Source organism: Neomonachus schauinslandi, chromosome 16 (genome assembly GCF_002201575.2).
Source record: "Neomonachus schauinslandi chromosome 16, ASM220157v2, whole genome shotgun sequence".
NCBI lineage: Eukaryota > Metazoa > Chordata > Mammalia > Carnivora > Phocidae > Neomonachus > Neomonachus schauinslandi.
In genome coordinates this window covers 49,324,358-49,342,140 of record NC_058418.1, presented here as the reverse complement: position 1 = coordinate 49,342,140, position 17,783 = coordinate 49,324,358, and the positions used below count along the sequence as shown (strand labels likewise).

At 43.7% G+C, this 17,783-nt stretch overlaps 1 protein-coding gene across 1 annotated transcript in view; it reads left to right on the top strand.

Moving 5' to 3' along the window:
* The first annotated feature begins 66 nt into the window (after positions 1 to 66).
* Positions 67 to 17,783, top strand: part of ADAMTS18 (ADAM metallopeptidase with thrombospondin type 1 motif 18) — a 149,278-nt gene continuing 131,561 nt past the window's right edge. The window contains exons 1-3 of the mRNA XM_021702791.1: positions 67 to 156; positions 259 to 340; positions 3,176 to 3,495. Of these exons, the coding sequence (XP_021558466.1) occupies positions 67 to 156; positions 259 to 340; positions 3,176 to 3,495 (492 nt within the window). The remainder of the gene's footprint in view (positions 157 to 258; positions 341 to 3,175; positions 3,496 to 17,783) is intronic.

The window sequence follows — 17,783 nt, the reverse complement described above, 5'->3', positions numbered from 1 at the left end:
GCGCGCCGCCAGTGCGCTCCGCCCGCCGCGTCCGGCCGCCCGCAGCCGCCGCGCCCGCACCTGACCATGGAGTGCGCCCTCCTGCTCGCGTGCGCCCTCCCCGCCGCCCGCTCGCGCCCGCCGTGCGATCCGGCGGGGCTGGGGCGCGTGGCCAAGGCAGGTGCCCGCGGCGGGGCGCGCCGGGAGCGGGTGGCAGGGGGCGCCCGGCGCCAGCCCCGCCGCGCCCCCTCACGCGCGGTGTCGCCTTTTCTCTTGCAGGCGCTCCAGCTCTGTTGCCTCTGCTGTGCGTCGGTCGCCGCAGCCTTAGCCAGTGACAGCAGCGGCGGCGGACTAAACGTTGGTTCGTATTTACTCCCCACCCCCAGAAGGGCCTTTCCGGGCACTTGCCCCTTCTTTACCCCCAAAGAGAGAGAAGTAGAAAGGCGCGTTCCGCCACCCCCGGCCTGGCAGGTGTGCGTGCGTCCTGGAAAGGGCTCCTGTTTGGAGAGGGGGGTGGTGGGGATGTGGCAAGGACTCTGAACTTAGCAAAAGAATCAGTGCCTCAAGCCGTAAGTCCCATAAATGAGAAAACAGTACTTTCCTTCGTTCACAAATGGCTTTTTTTTTTTTTTTTTAAAAATCCTTACTGTGGTGAGAAATTAGGAAGTGGACTAGATGGTTGATATCAAAAGGCACCTTCCTCATTTCCTTCCTCCTCTGGGAAAGCCTGCTGGAGCTAATTCTTGGTGGGAGATGAAAAAAGTGTGAGCTCTCCCCTCCTCCCATCTTTCCTTCTCACTTTCCTGTCCGTTTGTGTTCCTGATCTTCCTTTGCTTTTCTCCTTTCCCCTGCCCTTGTGTCATGGATTCCCAAAAACTGCTTTTAGAGAGAGGAGAGCGGGTAGCTTGAGGTCTCGGGGGCTTTAATCTCTTCTGAGGTTCCCAGTTGCAGGGTCCCAGAACACTCTTCCCGTCTGTCGTTTATTAACTTCTTGCTGGGACCCAGTGGAAAATCCTTGATGCCATTGTTCCCACCAGCTACAGGAGAACAGCTGATCCAGGTGTCTAGCAAGACTGTGATGTCCAGCCCAGATTCTAGAATTTTTAGCCTTGCAGGGTCATCTCCCGCTGCTGTGGGAGAGCAAGGCATACTGGGGAGAGGGGGGATGGCAGAGTCATGGAGTAAGGGCTGGGAAGATGTGGGTGAGGGAGGGGACGGGAGAGAGCCAGGAATGAACTCTTGAGAAATTCACTTTTTGTCCCCCGGGAGAGAGAGGCCGGCCGCAGTTTCTAAAACAACCCCTCATTGTTCCACATGTAGTTCCCTCTGTTCTAGCCACCACCTGTAAGGACCTCATCTTTAGCCCCTGAGCAAACTGATTAGATCACTCTCGGCAGGAGGCTCTGACTGCCGCTCTTTCTCTCGAGGACTGAATATTACCATCCACCTGCTCATTCTCCCGTTGGAAACAAACTAGTAGCTCTGTTTGGGGCAGGGCGCTTTGTGGGCTGATTGCTTGGAAGGCTGGCTGGATAAGGCTGCCCCAGGGCCTCCTAAATGGGAGCAGTCAGAGTTGCGGGTGGGTCTGGACAAGGAGGTAAGAAACGACTTCTTGCAGAGACTGGAGCACGAGCAGGTGGGGTTTTCACACTTAGGTTTTAGTACGGTGGAGGAAGGAGGTGGTTTTTTGCTTAAAAAATTTGCATTTAATCAAGAGTCGCATAGCTGTAAAACAACATGGCAGATTTTTAAAAGAAAAATCGTGTATGGCCTGCTGAATTTTTTTTTTTTTTAAGATTAAGAGAGGAGAAAAAGTTTTCTAGTTGTTTTTTAATACATGTGTCAGTTAGTATTTCTAGTTAAAGGAGTCAAGGAGAAAATGGGAGAGGCAAGACATAAAGTCCATTGTGAGAATGGGAATTGCTCAAGCAATAAGAGTCACAGATGGTTCATACAGAAGAAAACAGTTGAAAGTTATGATCCTGTTGGGATTTTTTTTCCCCAAACGTAGGCTCAATTAGAATATCCCTCATTGATCCTTGTTAGCTACAAGGCTTCTGTTCATTCCTGAGCTATTCTTATTTGGTTGTTGACTATTTTGGGAAAAGGGAAATTCCTCTTTCTTTTCCTCCTCCAATAATCAAGGACCCAAGTGACTCAAAGATGCCTCTTAGTTATTCGGAATCTTTCTAAACACTTTCCAAATTAGTTTCCCATTCTGTGCCTAGAAAGTGGAAATGCAGAGTGTGTTTGAACACGCAGAAGCCATGCTCCAGATCATCTTGTGATGATACTTTTCAGTTTCGACGTTTTGTGATAGAAAACAGTGTGCCGGCTGCAATTTTCCAGCAGCAAATAGTTTTTTTTTAGTTCCTCCCTTTTAGAACAAGCAGCAATTAGTGCTGCTCTAGAGAGCAATGGGGAAAGTATTTTGAAACATGTCTTTCCAGGTGTCCCCTGACTCACACTCCCCCACCAACATGTCTGAGCAATTTTAAACCTCAGACTCTATAGGAAAGTTCTGACAATTTTGAGGCATTTTTATGCATCCACTATATTTTAGTTTACAGTGAAATGGGATTGTCCCTGTAAAAGCTCAGAGTAAAATGTTCAGAGCCATACGAGTGCTGGGGTTTTATTATCACATATAGTTAATATCGGAAATAGGAAACTGCCGGTAGGTGCTCATTATCTGGGATGCCATCTCAAGTTACTTACTCAGCCCTGTGAGTTATCATTTGAAATTTAAGCTCGGCCTCCCCAAGTGCTCCCAATTCAGTTTAAACACAAAGATGTTAATCTCCTGGAAAAAAAAATTGTTCTTTTCTCTCCTTTTGTGGTTTTATTTTGTCTCTAAAAAAAAAAAAAAATCACTTTTTATGTATGGGTGGCTCTGACTCATCCATCTGTCTCTCCAGACCATGAGAGAGAGTTGTGGCATTTTCCACAAACATTCTTGACATGCATGAAGCCTGTGCTTGACTTTTCGTTTTTTGTAGGAATCACTGTCACAGAGCTCATGGCAAAGGCCACAGAGCTCTCTTCATGAGCTGCTCTGAATTGTTGTGGATCTAGGTGCACTGCGGTAGGAACAGAGGCACCTTTGAGCTGCGTATTTGCACTTAAGCCTGTTGCAGGGTGACCCTCTGGGCAGTGTGGATTCTGGGTGCTGACAGCTAAACCTTTCCCATTGCAGATTACGTCTTTGTCACCCCGGTAGAAGTGGACTCGGGCGGGTCGTATATTTCCCACGACATTTTGCACAACGGCAGGAAAAAGCGATCGGCGCAAAGTGCCCACAGTTCCCTGCACTACCGATTTTCAGCATTTGGACAGGAACTACATTTAGAACTTAAGCCCTCGGCGATTTTGAGCAGTCACTTTATTGTCCAGGTACTTGGAAAAGATGGGGCTTCAGAGACTCGGGAACCTTCCGCAGTGCAGCGATGTTTCTATCAGGGATTTATCAGAAATGACAGCTCATCTTCTATCGCTGTGTCTACGTGTGCCGGCTTGGTAAGTACCCCACACTCGGGGTCGACTCCCTCTCTTGTGTGTTTTGTGTAACTTGAATGAACAGATGTCTGCAATATTAAGTATTCTTCCAGCCAACTCGACACATTCACACTGTCAGCTTTGATACTTATAATATTCTCAATTGAATTAATCTAATCTGCTCCCAGAAAAAGAAAATATAATAGAACTTTAATTACCATTTAGAACATTCTTTTGATGTTTAATGGTCTGGGCCTCTTTATTCTCTGTGTTTGAGACGATCCCCAAGGAAATTAATTTGATGGATGCCGTTCGCTTTGTAAAGTCTTGGGAGACCCAGGCATTATATAAATCTAACAAGCTGCATGCCTCTCCATTGCTTTGAAATGGGAAAACTGTATTTCAATGCGGAATTGTGTTCAGCCGCCCCGTGAAGCCCAGCCTTCACTGTAGTAGGGAGGCCTTTTGTTTTCTTTTAGCTAATCTGTTCGTGTCCTGCTCACATAAGACATCCTTTTAGAATGTGGTATGGTGTGCTTGAGGGCGGGCAGGCTTGAGTGTGGCATCCAGGATGCAAAGCACTTGAAAAGGATTTGGGGCAAGTGTTCTTTCCTCTCTGTGGAATCCTCAACAGTGGAGCTCCAGGACAAGGGTATTGGTGTAGAGGATACTTGTCTCAGGATTCATTCAAATCTATGAAGCAGTAAATGGGGTTCTGGGTTCGCATTGCAATTGACAAGTATCTTGAATGGGTATCAGAGTGTGTGTCTGTTGAGACCCATCATGGTCATGCTCTGGCATGGTTGGAAGAAGGAAAGTGTGAGAAAGTCCATTTGAGGATGTAGTTGGTAATGGACATGGTACATCAGGACACAGAGCAAGAGGGGCTGGTGTGGGTGCCGGTGAATGAAAACTCCCATGTTCTCCGCTAGTCAAAACTTTATTATTTAATTTCTTTTTCACATTGTGGCCTGAAATTTAGCTAATACCTTTCATCACAGAGTTTTGATATTCTTTGGTATAATCTTTGAAGCATAGAGCGAAGCAAAGATTTAACAGTTCTCAACCTAGCTTGATCAATTTAGACGATCAGTATAACTCACTAATGACTTATATTCTGACATGGTTACACACACACACACGAATCCTGGGATTTTGTTTGTTTGTTTGTTTTGCTTGGTTGTGATGAGTCTCCTGCTCTTTTCTGGGCATTTCCCCATATTCCCCCCTCTTCTGTCTGTTCCAGTATCCTAACATCTTCAGGAGGTCAGGCATCTCACCATAGTGGCTTAAACTATCCCATTCCACATGAAGGTGGTTAAGAGCAGTCTGTCCAGGACCATTGTACCCCAGCACTCACTAGTAAGTAGGACTTTGGACAAGTTATTAACCTCTCTCTGTCTTAGTGTCTTCATCTCTAAAATGGGAGTAACAAGAAGGTTTACATCACAGGGCTGTGGGGATTAAGTGACTTCTTCCATGGAAAATGCTTCCATGGAAAATAGCAGTTCCTGGCAGGGAATAATCGCCCTAGAGTTGTTCTAGTTCCAGCAAAACTTAGCCACCTCATGGTGATTTCTCTTGGGAATCCACTCTCCGAAAACAGGAAATCTGGTCAATTGCTTCATTTTAATAGATGTCAGGTTATTTATCCTAAGGAGGAGATTCAAAGGGAGCCAATGATCACTGAACACCTAGGAATGAGGCAAGTTAAAAATTTCCATCATGATGTAAAAATAGTGATGAATGTGGAAGAAGTAACTGACAGTCACGTCTGCCTGTGTATAAGGCCCATGTGAATTGGAATCAGGAAATTCGGATTCTGTCCCCACTGCTCAACAGACCAGATGCATGTACTTAGTTAAATAACTTCTCTAGGTCTCAGCTTTCTCTCCTGAATCCTGTAAAATTATTTCTCAGGCCACTGCCATCTCTAGGCATCTGACTCTGATTATCCGATTTGTTGACCCTGGCCAGACCCGCTTGCTATGGGATAGGGCAAGAACCAAGCTTACCCCCACTGCATTACCCACCTCTCCATGACCCAGCCAAACAACTGCGAAACACAAACACATACACCCAACCTCGATAAGAAAAAAAAAAACAAGACAAACATGAAAGAGAATAGAAATACAACTGAGAAACTGGATGCCACTCAGAATTAATTTTTATAACCGTATGTGGAAGTATAATGTATATACAGAAAAGTGTAAAACGTATATACAGAAAAATGGAAAAATCATAGGATACAGCCTAATGAATTTTCACAAAGTTCGCACCCATGTAACCACCAAGGAGATGAAACAAGACATTCATTACCAGTGCCCCCAGAAGAGCCCACCGTGTCCCCCTTCCCAGTCACTTCCCCTGAGGAGGTAACCACTATCCTAACTTCTAATATAGCTTAATTTTGCCTATTTGAATATTTTACGTAAGTAAAATTATACAGTATTCCTCTGTAGGACTATTTCAGTGGTTCCATTCAATTGTTGGTGGGCTTTTAAGTTGTTTTTGCTGTGGGCTGTTCTGGAGTACTGCAGAGCATTCTTGTATATGCCTCTTGGTGAGCATATGGACATTCTCTTGGAAGTCTACCTAACACTGAGCTGTTGGATCCAGTTGTACTAATTTGCACTGCCATCAGAGTGTATGGGAGTTCCAGTTGCTCCACATCCTCACCAACACTTACTGTTGTCTGTTTTCCATTTTAGCTACTGAATTGATGGGTGTGAAGTGGTACCACATTACATGGGTTTAGCTTGTGTTGTCTTAATGGTTGATGAAATTGAGTACCATTTCTTATGCTTATCAGCCATTTGTATATTCTCTTTTGTGATCTGTTGTCCATATCCTGTGGACAGATAGTATAAATGTTTCCAGCCTACATTGTGGTGTTTTTCCTTTTCTCTGAATAGAAACAAGAGTTCTGAGCAAAAACACTGCTTTGCTGACTTAACATCTCTGTTGTTATGGCTCCGAATCTCTAACAATGCATTGATCTGCTTGTGAAACCTATCAAATAGCAACAGTGAACTCTGTGACATCATCTGAGCTCGGTGAGGGGACACTGGACTAGGAACATTGAGAGATGGTGATGGAGAAATAATCATGGCAGGAAGAAGAATTTCTTCATCCTTCTAGCCACCTAGAACACATAGACGTCCCCTGCTTCTTTGGCCAAAGAAGGGGTTCATACCTTCACTAAAGTTAATTAGCAATTAGTAAAACAGATTCAGAACAGTGAATGATTTAAGAATTCAGGAGAGGGATGAACCACTAAATGCTTTTTGGAGTGACTCCTCAGAGTTAACATGCTAAAGGAGATGAGCAACTCTTCTTGCATTGACCCAGAAGCTGATGTGAGATGGAGGAGACTGAGAGGTGGAGCCTCTTCCACTAGAAGTCTCCACACCAGGGTTTCTACCTCAGTAGAGCTGGATGACTGGCATCAGAATGCCTTTAGGTGTTACAGCAGTCTCCTGGAGTGCATGCAGTGTGTATCAGGACATTAGGTCACCTTTCAAGAGCAAAGTACCCATGGGAAAACTAACCATGATCTTGATTGGCAGGGAAGCCCCAGGAGAGAATGAAAAAACAAAGGAGGGTTATAATAGTAAAATATACACGTAGGTACAGGCATGCCCACCTGTATACCTACATTTTCCAGTGAGGATTTCTCCGGCAGGGAATTTGCCTCAATAATTCAGAATTAAACTGTGCTTAAAGTATTTTTTTTCTGTTTTTTTTTTTTAATATGTTATGTTAATCACCATACATCACATCATTAGTCTTTGATGTAGGGTTCCATGATTCATTGTTTGCATATATCACCCAGTGCTCCATGCAGAACGTGCCCTCTTTAATACCCATCACCAGGCTAACCCATCCCCCCACCCCTCCTCCCCTCTAGAACCCTCAGTTTGTTTCTGAGTCTGTAGTGTCTCATGGTTCGTCTCCCCCTCCAATTCCCCCCCTTCATTCTTCCCCTTCTGCTATCTTCTTCTTCTTCTTCTTTTTTTTTTTAACATATAATGTATTGTTTCAGAGGTACAGATCTCTGATTCAACAGTCTTGCACAATTCACAGCGCAGTTTGTTTCCTGAGATTAAGAATTCCTCATATCAGTGAGGTCATATGATACATGTCTTCCTCTGATTGACTTATTTCGCTCAGCATAACACCCTCCAGTTCCATCCACGTCGTTGCAAATGGCAAGATCTCATTCCTTTTGATGGCTGCATAATATTCCATTGTATATATATACCACGTCTTCTTTATCCACTCATCTGTCGATGGACATCTTGGCTCTTTCCATAGTTTGGCTATTGTGGACATTGCTGCTATAAACATCAGGGTGCACGTACCCCTTCAGATCCCTACATTTTTATCTTTGGGGTAAATACCCAGTAGTGCAATTCCTGGATCGTATGGGAGCTCTATTTTCAACTTTTTGAAGAACCTCCATACTGTTTTCCAGGGTGGCTGCAGCAGCTTGCATTCCCACCAACAGTGTAGGAGGGTTCCCCTTTCTCTGCATCCTCGCCAACATCTGTCATTTCCTGACTTGTTAATTTTAACCATTCTGACTGGTGTGAGGTGGTATCTCATTGAGGATTTGATTTGGATTTCCCTGATGCCGAGCGATGTTGAACACTTTTTCCTGTGTCTGTTGGTCATTTGGATATCTTCTTTGGAAAAATGTCTGTTCATGTCTTCTGCCCATTTCTTGATTGGATTCTTTGTTCTTTGGGTGTTGAGTTTGCTAAGTTCTTTATAGATTTTGGATACTAGCCCTTTATCTGATATGTCACTTGCAAATATCTTCTCCCATTCTGTCGGTTGTCTTTTGGTTTTGTAGACTGTTTCTTCTGCTGTGCAAAAGCTTTTTATCTTGATGAAGTCCCAATAGTTCATTTTTGCCCTTGCTTCCCTTGCCTTTGGCGATGTTTCTAGGAAGAAGTTGCTTCGGCTGAGGTCAAAGAGGTTGCTGCCTGTGTTCTCCTTTAGGATTTTGGCGGACTCCTGTCTCACATTGAGGTCTTTCAACCATTTGGAGTCTATTTTTGTGTGTGGTGTAAGGAAATGGTCCAGTTTCATTCTTCTGCATGTGGCTGTACAATTTTCCCAACACCATTTGTCGAAGAGACTTTTTTCCATTGACATTCTTCCCTGCTTTATAGAAGATTAGTTGACCATAGAGTTGAGGGTCCATTTCTGGGCTCTCTATTCTGTTCCATTGACCTATGTGTCTGTTTTTGTGCCAGTACCATACTGTCTTGAAGATGACAGCTTTGTAATAGAGCTTGAAGTCCAGAATTGTGATGCCGCCAGCTTTGCTTTTCTTTTTCAACATTCCTCTGGCTATTCGGGGTCTTTTCTGGTCCCAAACAAATTTTAGGATTATTTGTTCCATTTCTTTGAAAAAAGTTCATGGTATTTTGATGGGGATTGCACTGAATGTGTAGATTGCTCTAGGGAGCATTGACATCTTCACAATATTTGTTCTTCCAGTCCATGAGCATGGAACATTTTTCCATTTCTTTGTGTCTTCCTCAATTTCTTTCATGAGTGTTTTATATTTTTGTGAGTACAGATTCTTTGCCTCTTTGGTTAGATTTATGCCTAGGTATCTTATGGTTTTGGGTGCAGTTGTAAATGGGATCGACTCCTTAATTTCTCTTTCTTCTGTCTTGTTGTTGGTGTATAGGAATGCCACTGGTTTCTGTGCATTGATTTTATATCCTGCCACTTTACTGAATTCCTGTATGAGTTCTAGCAGTTTTGGAGTGGAGTCTTTTGGGTTTTCCACATAAAGTATCATATCATCTGCAAAGAGTGACAGTTTGACTTCTTCTTTGCCGATTTGGATGCCTTTGATTTCTTTTTGTTGTCTGATTGCTGTGGCTAGGACTTCTAATACTATGTTGAATAGCAGTGGTGATAGTGGACATCCCTGCCGCATTCCTGACCTTAGGGGGAAAGCTCTCAGTTTTTCCCCATTGAGAATGATATTCGCTGTGGGTTTTTCATAGATGGCTTTTATGATATTAAGGTATGTACCCTCTATCCCTGTACTTTGAAGAGTTTTGATCAAGAAAGGATGCTGTACTTTGTCAAATGCTTTTTCTGCATCTATTGAGAGGATCATATGGTTCTTGTTCTTTCTTTTATTAATGTATTGTATCACATTGATTTGTGAATGTTGAACCAACCTTGCAGCCCTGGGATAAATCCCACTTGGTCGTGGTGAATAATCCTTTTAATGTACTGTTGGATCCTATTGGCTAATATTTTGGTGAGAATTTTTGCATCCATGTTCATCAAGGATATTGGTCTGTAATTCAGTTTGATGGGGTCTTTGTCTGGTTTGGGGATCAAGGTAATGGTGGACTCATAAAACGAGTTTGGAAGTTTTCCTTCCATTTCTATTTTTTGGAACACTTTCAGAATTATAGGTATTAAGTCTTCTTTAAATGTTTGGTAGAATTCCCCTGGGAAGCCATCTGGCCCTGGGCTTTTGTTTGTTGGGAGATTTTTGATGACTGCTTCAATTTCCTTAATGGTTATAGGTCTGTTCAGGTTTTCTGTTTCTTCCTGGTTCAGTTTTGGTAGTTGATACATCTCTAGGAATGCATCCATTTCGCCCAGATTATCTAATTTGCTGGCATACAGTTGCTCATAATATGTTCTTATAATTGTATTTCTTTCATGTTGGTTGTGATCTCTCCTCTTTCATTCATGATTTTATTTGGGTCATTTCTCTTTTCTTTTTAATAAGTCTGGCCAGGGGTTTATCAATCTTGTTAATTCTTTCAAAGAACCAGCTCCTAGTTTCGTTGATCTGTTCTACTGTTCTTTTGGTTTCTATTTCATTGATTTCTGCTCTGATCTTTATTATTTCTCTTCTCCTGCTGGGTTTAGGCTTTATTTGCTGTTCTTTCTCCAGCTCCTTTAGGTGTAGGGTTAGGATGTGTACTTGAGACCTTTCTTGTTTCTTGAGAAAGGCTTGTATTGCTATATACTTTCCTCTTAGGACTGCCTTTGCTGCATCCCAAAGATTTTGAACAGTTGTGTTTTCATTTTCATTGGTTTCCATGAATTTTTTTAATTCTTCTTTAATTTCCTGGTTGACCCATTCATTCTTTAGTAGGATCCTCTTTAGCCTCCATGTATTTGAGTTCTTTCCAACTTTCCTTTTGTGATTGAGTTCTAGTCTCAAAGCATTGTGGTCTGAAAATAGGCAGGGAATGATCCCAGTCTTTTGGTACCGGTTGAGACCTGATTTGTGACCTAGGATGTGATCTATTCTGGAGACTGTTCCATGAGCACTAGAGAAGAATGTGTATTCTGTTGCTTTGGGATGGAATGTGCTGAATATATCTGTGAAGTCCATTTGGTCCAGTGTGTCATTTAAAGTCTTTATTTCCTTGTTGATCTTTTGCTTAGATGATCTGTCCATTTCAGTGAGGGGGGTATTAAAGTCCCCCACTATTATTGTATTGTTGTCGATGTGTTTCTTTGCTTTTGTTATTAATTGGCTTATATAATTGGTTGCTCCCATGTTAGGGGCATAGATATTTACAATTGTTAGATCTTCTTGTTGGATAGACCCTTTAAGTAGGATATAGTGTCCTTCCTCATCTCTTATTATAGTCTTTGGTTTAAAATCTAATTTTTCTGTTATAAGGATTGCCACCCCAGCTTTCTTTTGGTGTCTATTAGCATGGTAAATGGTTTTCCACCCCCTTACTTTCAATCTGGGGGTGTCTTTGGGTCTGAAATGAGTCTCTTGCAGACAGCATATCGATGGGTCTTGTTTTTTAATCCAATCTGATAGCCTGTGTCTTTTGATTGGGGCATTGAGCCCATTTACATTCAGGGTAACTACTGAAAGATATGTATTTAGTGCCATTGTATTGTCTGTAAGGTGACTGTTACTGTATATTGTCTGTTCCTTTCTGGTCTATGTTGCTTTTAGGCTCTCTCTTTGCTTAGGGGACCTCTTTCAAGATTTCTTGTTGGGCTGGTTTCGTGTTTGCAAATTCCTTTAGTTTTTGTTTGTCCTGGAAGCTTTTTGTCTCTCCTCCTATTTTCAGTGACAGCTTAGCTGGATATAGTATTCTTGGCTGCATATTTTTCTCATTTAGTGCTCTGAATATATCCTGCCAGTCCTTTCTGGCCTGCCAGGTCTCTGTGGATAGGTCTGTTGCCAATCTAATGTTTCTACCATTGTAGGTTACATATCTCTTCTCCCGAGCTGCTTTCAGGATTTTCTCTTTGTCTCTGAGACTCGTGAGTTTTACTATTAGATGTTTGGGTGTTGACCTATTTTTATTGATTTTTGAGAGGGGTTCTCTGTGCCTCCTGGATTTTAATGCCTGTTTCCTTCCCCAAATTAGGGAAGTTCTCTGTTATAATTTGCTCCAGTATACCTTCTGCCCCTCTCTCTCTTTCTTCTTCTTCTGGGATCCCAGTTATTCTAATGTTGTTTCATCTTATGGTATCGCTTATCTCTCGAATTCTGCCCTCGTGATCCAGTAGTTGTTTATCTCTCTTTTTCTCAGCTTCTTGATTTTCCATCATTTGGTCTTCTATATCACTAATTCTCTCTTCTGCCTCATTTATCCTAACAGTTAGAGCCTCCATTTTTAATTGCACCTCATTAATAGCCTTTTTGATTTCAACTTGGTTAGATTTTAGTTCTTTTATTTCTCCAGAAAGGGTTTCTCTAATAACTTCCATGCTTTTTTCAAGCCCAGCTAATATCTTTAAAGTCATCATTCTGAATTCTAGTTCTGACATCTTACTAATGTCCATATTGATTAGGTCCCTGGCAGTCGGTACTGCCTCTTGTTCTTTTTGTTGAGGTGATTTTTTCCATCTTGTCATTTTGTCCAGAGGAGAATAGATGAATGAGAGAACAAAATGCTAACAGGGTAACAGCGTCCCCAGAAAATATATACTAAACAAATCAGAAAAGACCTGAAACTGGGGGAAAAGAAAGGGAAAGAAAGAGAAAAGAAAAAGGAAAAAAAAGAGAGAGAAAAAGAAAAAGATAAAAACAAATGAAAACGAAACAAAACAGAATATGATCAAATATGATCAGGCTGGTGCATAGATCAGTGCCACACACTAGATTTTGGGCATGGTCTGTTAGAAGAAAGTGTCTCTCAAAATTTTAAAGAAAGAACAACTTATATATGTACAAAAATAAGGGTTAATATGATGAAGGGATGGAATATGACTCAAAATGAAAAATAAAAATATTTTTTAAAAAAGGGATTGATAAGATGTTGGTTGAAAAAGGGAAAAAGAAAAATTCAAAAAAAAGACCGTTAAAAAAAAATTGAAAGACTAAAGAGTCATGGTAAAAAAGGCATGGATTCTATGTGCACTATTCCCCTAGCTCTGGAGTTCTGCCGTTCTCATTGATCGGTAAACTTGGTCTTGGCTGGCTGTTCTCGCTGATCTTCTGGGGGAGGGGCCTGTTGCCGTGGTTCCCAAATGTCTCTGCCGGAGGCGGAATTGCCCCGCCCTTGCTGTCTGGGCTGAGTAATCTGCTCAGGATTGCTCTCGGGAGCTTTTGTTCCCTGCACAGTTTCTGTACAGCTTTGGAGGCCTAGATTGAAAGTGGCGGCCTCCCAGTCTCCGCCCCGGAGGAGCCGAGAACTCGGGGCCCTGCTCCTCAGTGAGCCCCCAGAGAAAAGCAGTCAGTCACTCCCGTCTCCCCGGTCTCCAGCCGCACTCCGTGCTCACCCGGCCTGTGACCGCGCGTTTCTATCTCTGGCACCCGACCCCGGGTGGAGTCTCCAAACCCAGCAGATCCCTGCGGTGCGCTCCTGAGCCTCTCCTCCTGGGGGAGGAAGGGGAGTCTCCCCGGATCTGCCGCTTGTTGGGTCCCTGCTGGAGGAGCAGGGGCCCGACTGTGCCGCGGATCACGGTTGATGGCCACCCCGAGCTGAGAGCCCGCGCCTGGGCTCCGCCTCTGCAGCCGGCTTCCCTGCTCCGTTACCTGGGAGCTCTGCCTCACTCAGGCACCCCCGGTCTTTCTGTGACCCGTGGGTCCTGAGACCACACTGTCCCGGAGGGTTTCACCCCCCCCGCTCAGCCACCAGAGTGACGTCCCTCAGTGGAGCCGACTTTTAAAAGTTCCGATTTTTTGCTCCGCGGCTCTATCACTTGCCAGAAGCGGCCGCCGGAGGCCCCTCCCCCGCCGTCTATCCTCCCGAATATCGCCTCGGATTCGCTTCTCTGCACGTTCTACCTTCCAGAAGGTGGTCGCTTTTCTGTTCAGACAGTTGTTGCTGTTCTTTTCTTTGATCTTCTGTTGAGTTCGTAGGTGTTCAGAATGGTTTGATCCCTATCCAGCTGAATTCCTGGGACCAGACGAAATCCAGGTCTCCTACTCCTCCGCCATCTTGCTCCGCCCCCGCTTAAAATATTTTCTTAAATGCCATCCCCTCCCCACAACTGAAAGGGCTCACTTTATTCAGGAGTTGAGCAGGTAGTTATTTACTTAGAATAATGGACAAAACAGAAGTTGCAAACTTCCCTGAGTGAATCCTGCCCACTGTGATGTCTGGGCAGGATTATTTTAAAAAATTTTAATGCCTTTACACAGGAGCAAACGTGCACTCCATGCCCCCTACATCTGAGTGCCTTGCGCTCTGGGAAAAGGTTTCTGGGTTTGCAAACTTTGTTGCAGAATCTTGGGGTCACAATTAATCTAATCACCATCTGCTGTGTACATCCCTTCTACTATATCTAGCCTCTCCTTGACTACCACAGTGAGGAGAACGTGATTACCTCCAGGAAGCCGGCACCATTGTTGGGAGATTCTTCTTGATGTTGAACTACCACCTACCTTCTCATGACTTTCCCCTGTATTTCTTAGTTCTGTCTTCTGAGATCCAAAGGCCTTTCTGCTCAAAAATGTTTGACCCTAGAGCTCCTTTTCATTAGGACAGTGTTTTTCAGAGTGCAGTCTGCTGCCTTAACTTTGCCTGAGGTGTTGAAAATTTCAGTGTCTTTACCCACAACAGAAGGTCAAAGAGGCTAAGCTCAGGAATGTGTGTTTTTAATCCCCAAATGTTTCCTAATGCATACTAACGTTAAAGAACCATTGGATCAAGATGATGAACGTAAGGCAAATTGTTTTAATAATAGCTGTTGGAAAAAAAAAATACCATTATTTTGAGACACTGATCCCATTTCTGAAACTTAATGGAAATGTCCTATTTTAAGAGCTGACTGGAAGGACACATTGAATGATTATTTTATTCAGCAACTATTGATGAGCTTCAGTTCAGGGCATGGTATAAAGTTGCAAACAAGTTGGATGCCATATTCTAGTTTATAGAAAACGTTCATGGAGTAGGATTTTAAAAATGGGGGAAGCATAGTCAAATTAGTGTTAAAGCCACCTCTCTGAGCTTTACCAGGCAAATTAGCATATTAACAACTAAGAAATGCCTACATTAAAGACCTTTGTTTACAACTAGAACTTTCCTAACTTATTTGGTCATGGAAACTTTTTTTTCAGGGAGCATCTCTTCACAGTCTGGTAGTGACAAGAAAATCAAAGCAATGCTTCCCCCAAAAAGATATATCATGTATTGTTTTCTATTGGTGAGAGGTACTCCAGGGAAAAAAGGATTTCAGGACCATATAAGTGGTTTCCTGGCCAGATATTCCCATAGAGTGAGGGAAACTTTAGGTTTAAATGCAATTAGACAGTCTTCTCTGTGATACATTTCACACCTTTTAATATGCTAATGTGCATTGTGAAGCTCCAGGAGGTGGAATTGTAATACTAATTGGACTGCTCCCCTCTCTTTAAGGCATACATACTTCCATCAACAACTTGTCCAGGTTTCTGCGTTCACCAGGAAAGAGCAACTTCTAGATCTAAGATTAATTGCACTTTATTGGTACCTGATAAACCTAATTACCAGGGGTTCCAGTTGGGGAAATGCACCCCTTGCTTAACAGACTCTTAACACCAAGCTCCCTTCACAAGGTGAAGAGCAAGAGACAAGGCATGCAGGTACTGCCACCATCTTGCTTTCCTGCCCAGATCTGTACGAGGGTACTTGGTACTTCGCCTTCAATGAATAACCTCCGCCAACGCCCAGCCGGCAAGAGTGGCGGAGTGGTCTGCTGGCATCTTTGGTCATCTCTGATCAGGACCCAGCCTCAGCACCGCCATCAGGGGCTCCCTGGAAAGTGTGCCATGATCAAGGCTGCAGGAGATCCCTCCAGCCTCCATTCCTGACACGCCGCCTAATTTTGTCTTTTAGTTTTTCTTTCGTTTCTTTTCTCTTTGTCCCCAACAATTAAACCATAAGTGGTGTTTCTCCTGCATGGCTGGCTGCCCCAGTGTCCTCGTGTCTTTCTCACTGGTGTCCCTTTTAGACTGCGACTGCAGGGACCCATCCTCCAGAGAGCCTGGGTCCCTGCAAGGAGCTTTGGAAGCAGTCGGGTTTCAATAGGCGGTAGGGAAGCTTTGATCTCCCCTTTTCAGAAGTATTTTATGACTCAGAAGGCTCGGCCATTGAGTGGTCTGCTGTTGGCCATTGACTGCACAGCAGTCTTTAGAAAGCTGGTTTCCATTCATAAAAGGGTTGAAGTTAAATGACCTTAGTCCAGACAGGCCGAAAGAGACCAGTTTCTCTTGCTTTGTGGGGACCTTGTTAGCTAGACAGGGGTTTGCTGAATTACATACACCCCCTTGGAACTTTTCAATCACTTGAGAGGATCATGTGAAATTAAGGATTAGACTGGGCTGTACTGATAAGTTTTTGGATACAGGCTCTCCCCAGTCAGAGATGTTTTCTTAGGCTCTTGATTCATCAAGGGTAAAAAGATTTTTTTTTTTTTTTGGCCACTCTTCAGAGGTGATTTGTGAAGACAATTATTTGCTCATAGCAATACTTTCGGCAAAATGCTGGCCAGTCTCTTTTGAAAACCTAGCCGAGGGTCTTGCCAGAGAGCAGGATCCCAAGGCTGATGTGAGGGGTGCTCACATGGGAGGGCAAAGGGCTGACCCTTCCTCGTGCTCTCTATGCCTGTTAGAGGGTGACCCCTGGAGGAACGCACCCCCAGGCTCCAGAATTGTGAGTACTGCACTTTCTGCCTCGCTCAACACCTGTTTTCTCATCTGTAATGTAGACGGTATCTTTCTCTCTCCTTTTCTTGGGGGACTGTGGCGACTCATGAGTGCTTAGCCTGACATGCACTTAGCCTGACATGCTCTGTCCTTGATTATTACTCTTGACTTTGGACTAGGAGGGGGTGGGGGAAGGAAATGGCTCCATTTCTGGACCTCCTCAAGCCTCCTCAAGCCTGTCAGGACAGGAAGAGGGCACCTGGGTGGTGGTAACATCCTGCTGAGGATGTGTGGAGATTTTGTGGGGAAAGTCACCACTACATTATCTACCATGAAGAAAGGAAACAGAGAGAAAGATAAAGACTCCAAGAGGAAGGATCAACAAATCCATAAAGGTTTGGATCGGGCGCTTACGGGACAGCAGTGTGATACACTGGTTTCAAGCTCAGACTTAGAAGTCCCAGCTCTGGCCTCTGCTAACTGCACAACTCAGGTCAAGGTCCTGATCCTCTCTGTGCTTAATTTCTTCATTGGTAAGATGAGGATAATGGGGCTTACGGATACTGAATTGGAAGAAAAATACTCTACGTGCAATGCTTAAAACAGTGCCTAGCACATAGTAATAATGTTAGTAGTGGTAACGAGAGAGGAATAATCATCATTATTGCAAACCTCCTTCCATAAAGGAGTTTCCAAAGCTGGCTAATGCCCATCGTCCTTACCACCCACAGGCGGGAAAGTTTTCGCCAAGATAATAATAATAGTTTCTCTTTATTGAGCACTTCCTGAGTTATTAAAACTGGAGCCATGGAGAGGAGAATTCAGCTAAGACACAGGCCGAGGCCTTCATAACATTTAACTGCCAGTGAACATCTGGGTATTCAAGGTCTAAAGTGGCATTTTTTATTCCATGCATTTCAAAAAGACCTAGGCCCTTCAAAACAAACCCCCAGTATCCGATATTTAGGCCCTTCCTCAGAGAATTCCATGGGTCGTGGGTAGAGCCTAGGTGTCCATTTGAGGAAAGGAAAGAAAAAGCTTCACAGAGGGTCCCAACCCAGCGGGCGCTGTTGACTGAATTCGTGTCCTAACTGTATCCAGAAAGAATCTTCTCAGGGGATGTTTGTTTTTCATGAGACTGCTGGATCCTCTTTGGGACCATCGTTTTTGCTTTATGGAATGCATCACGACGTGTTAAGTG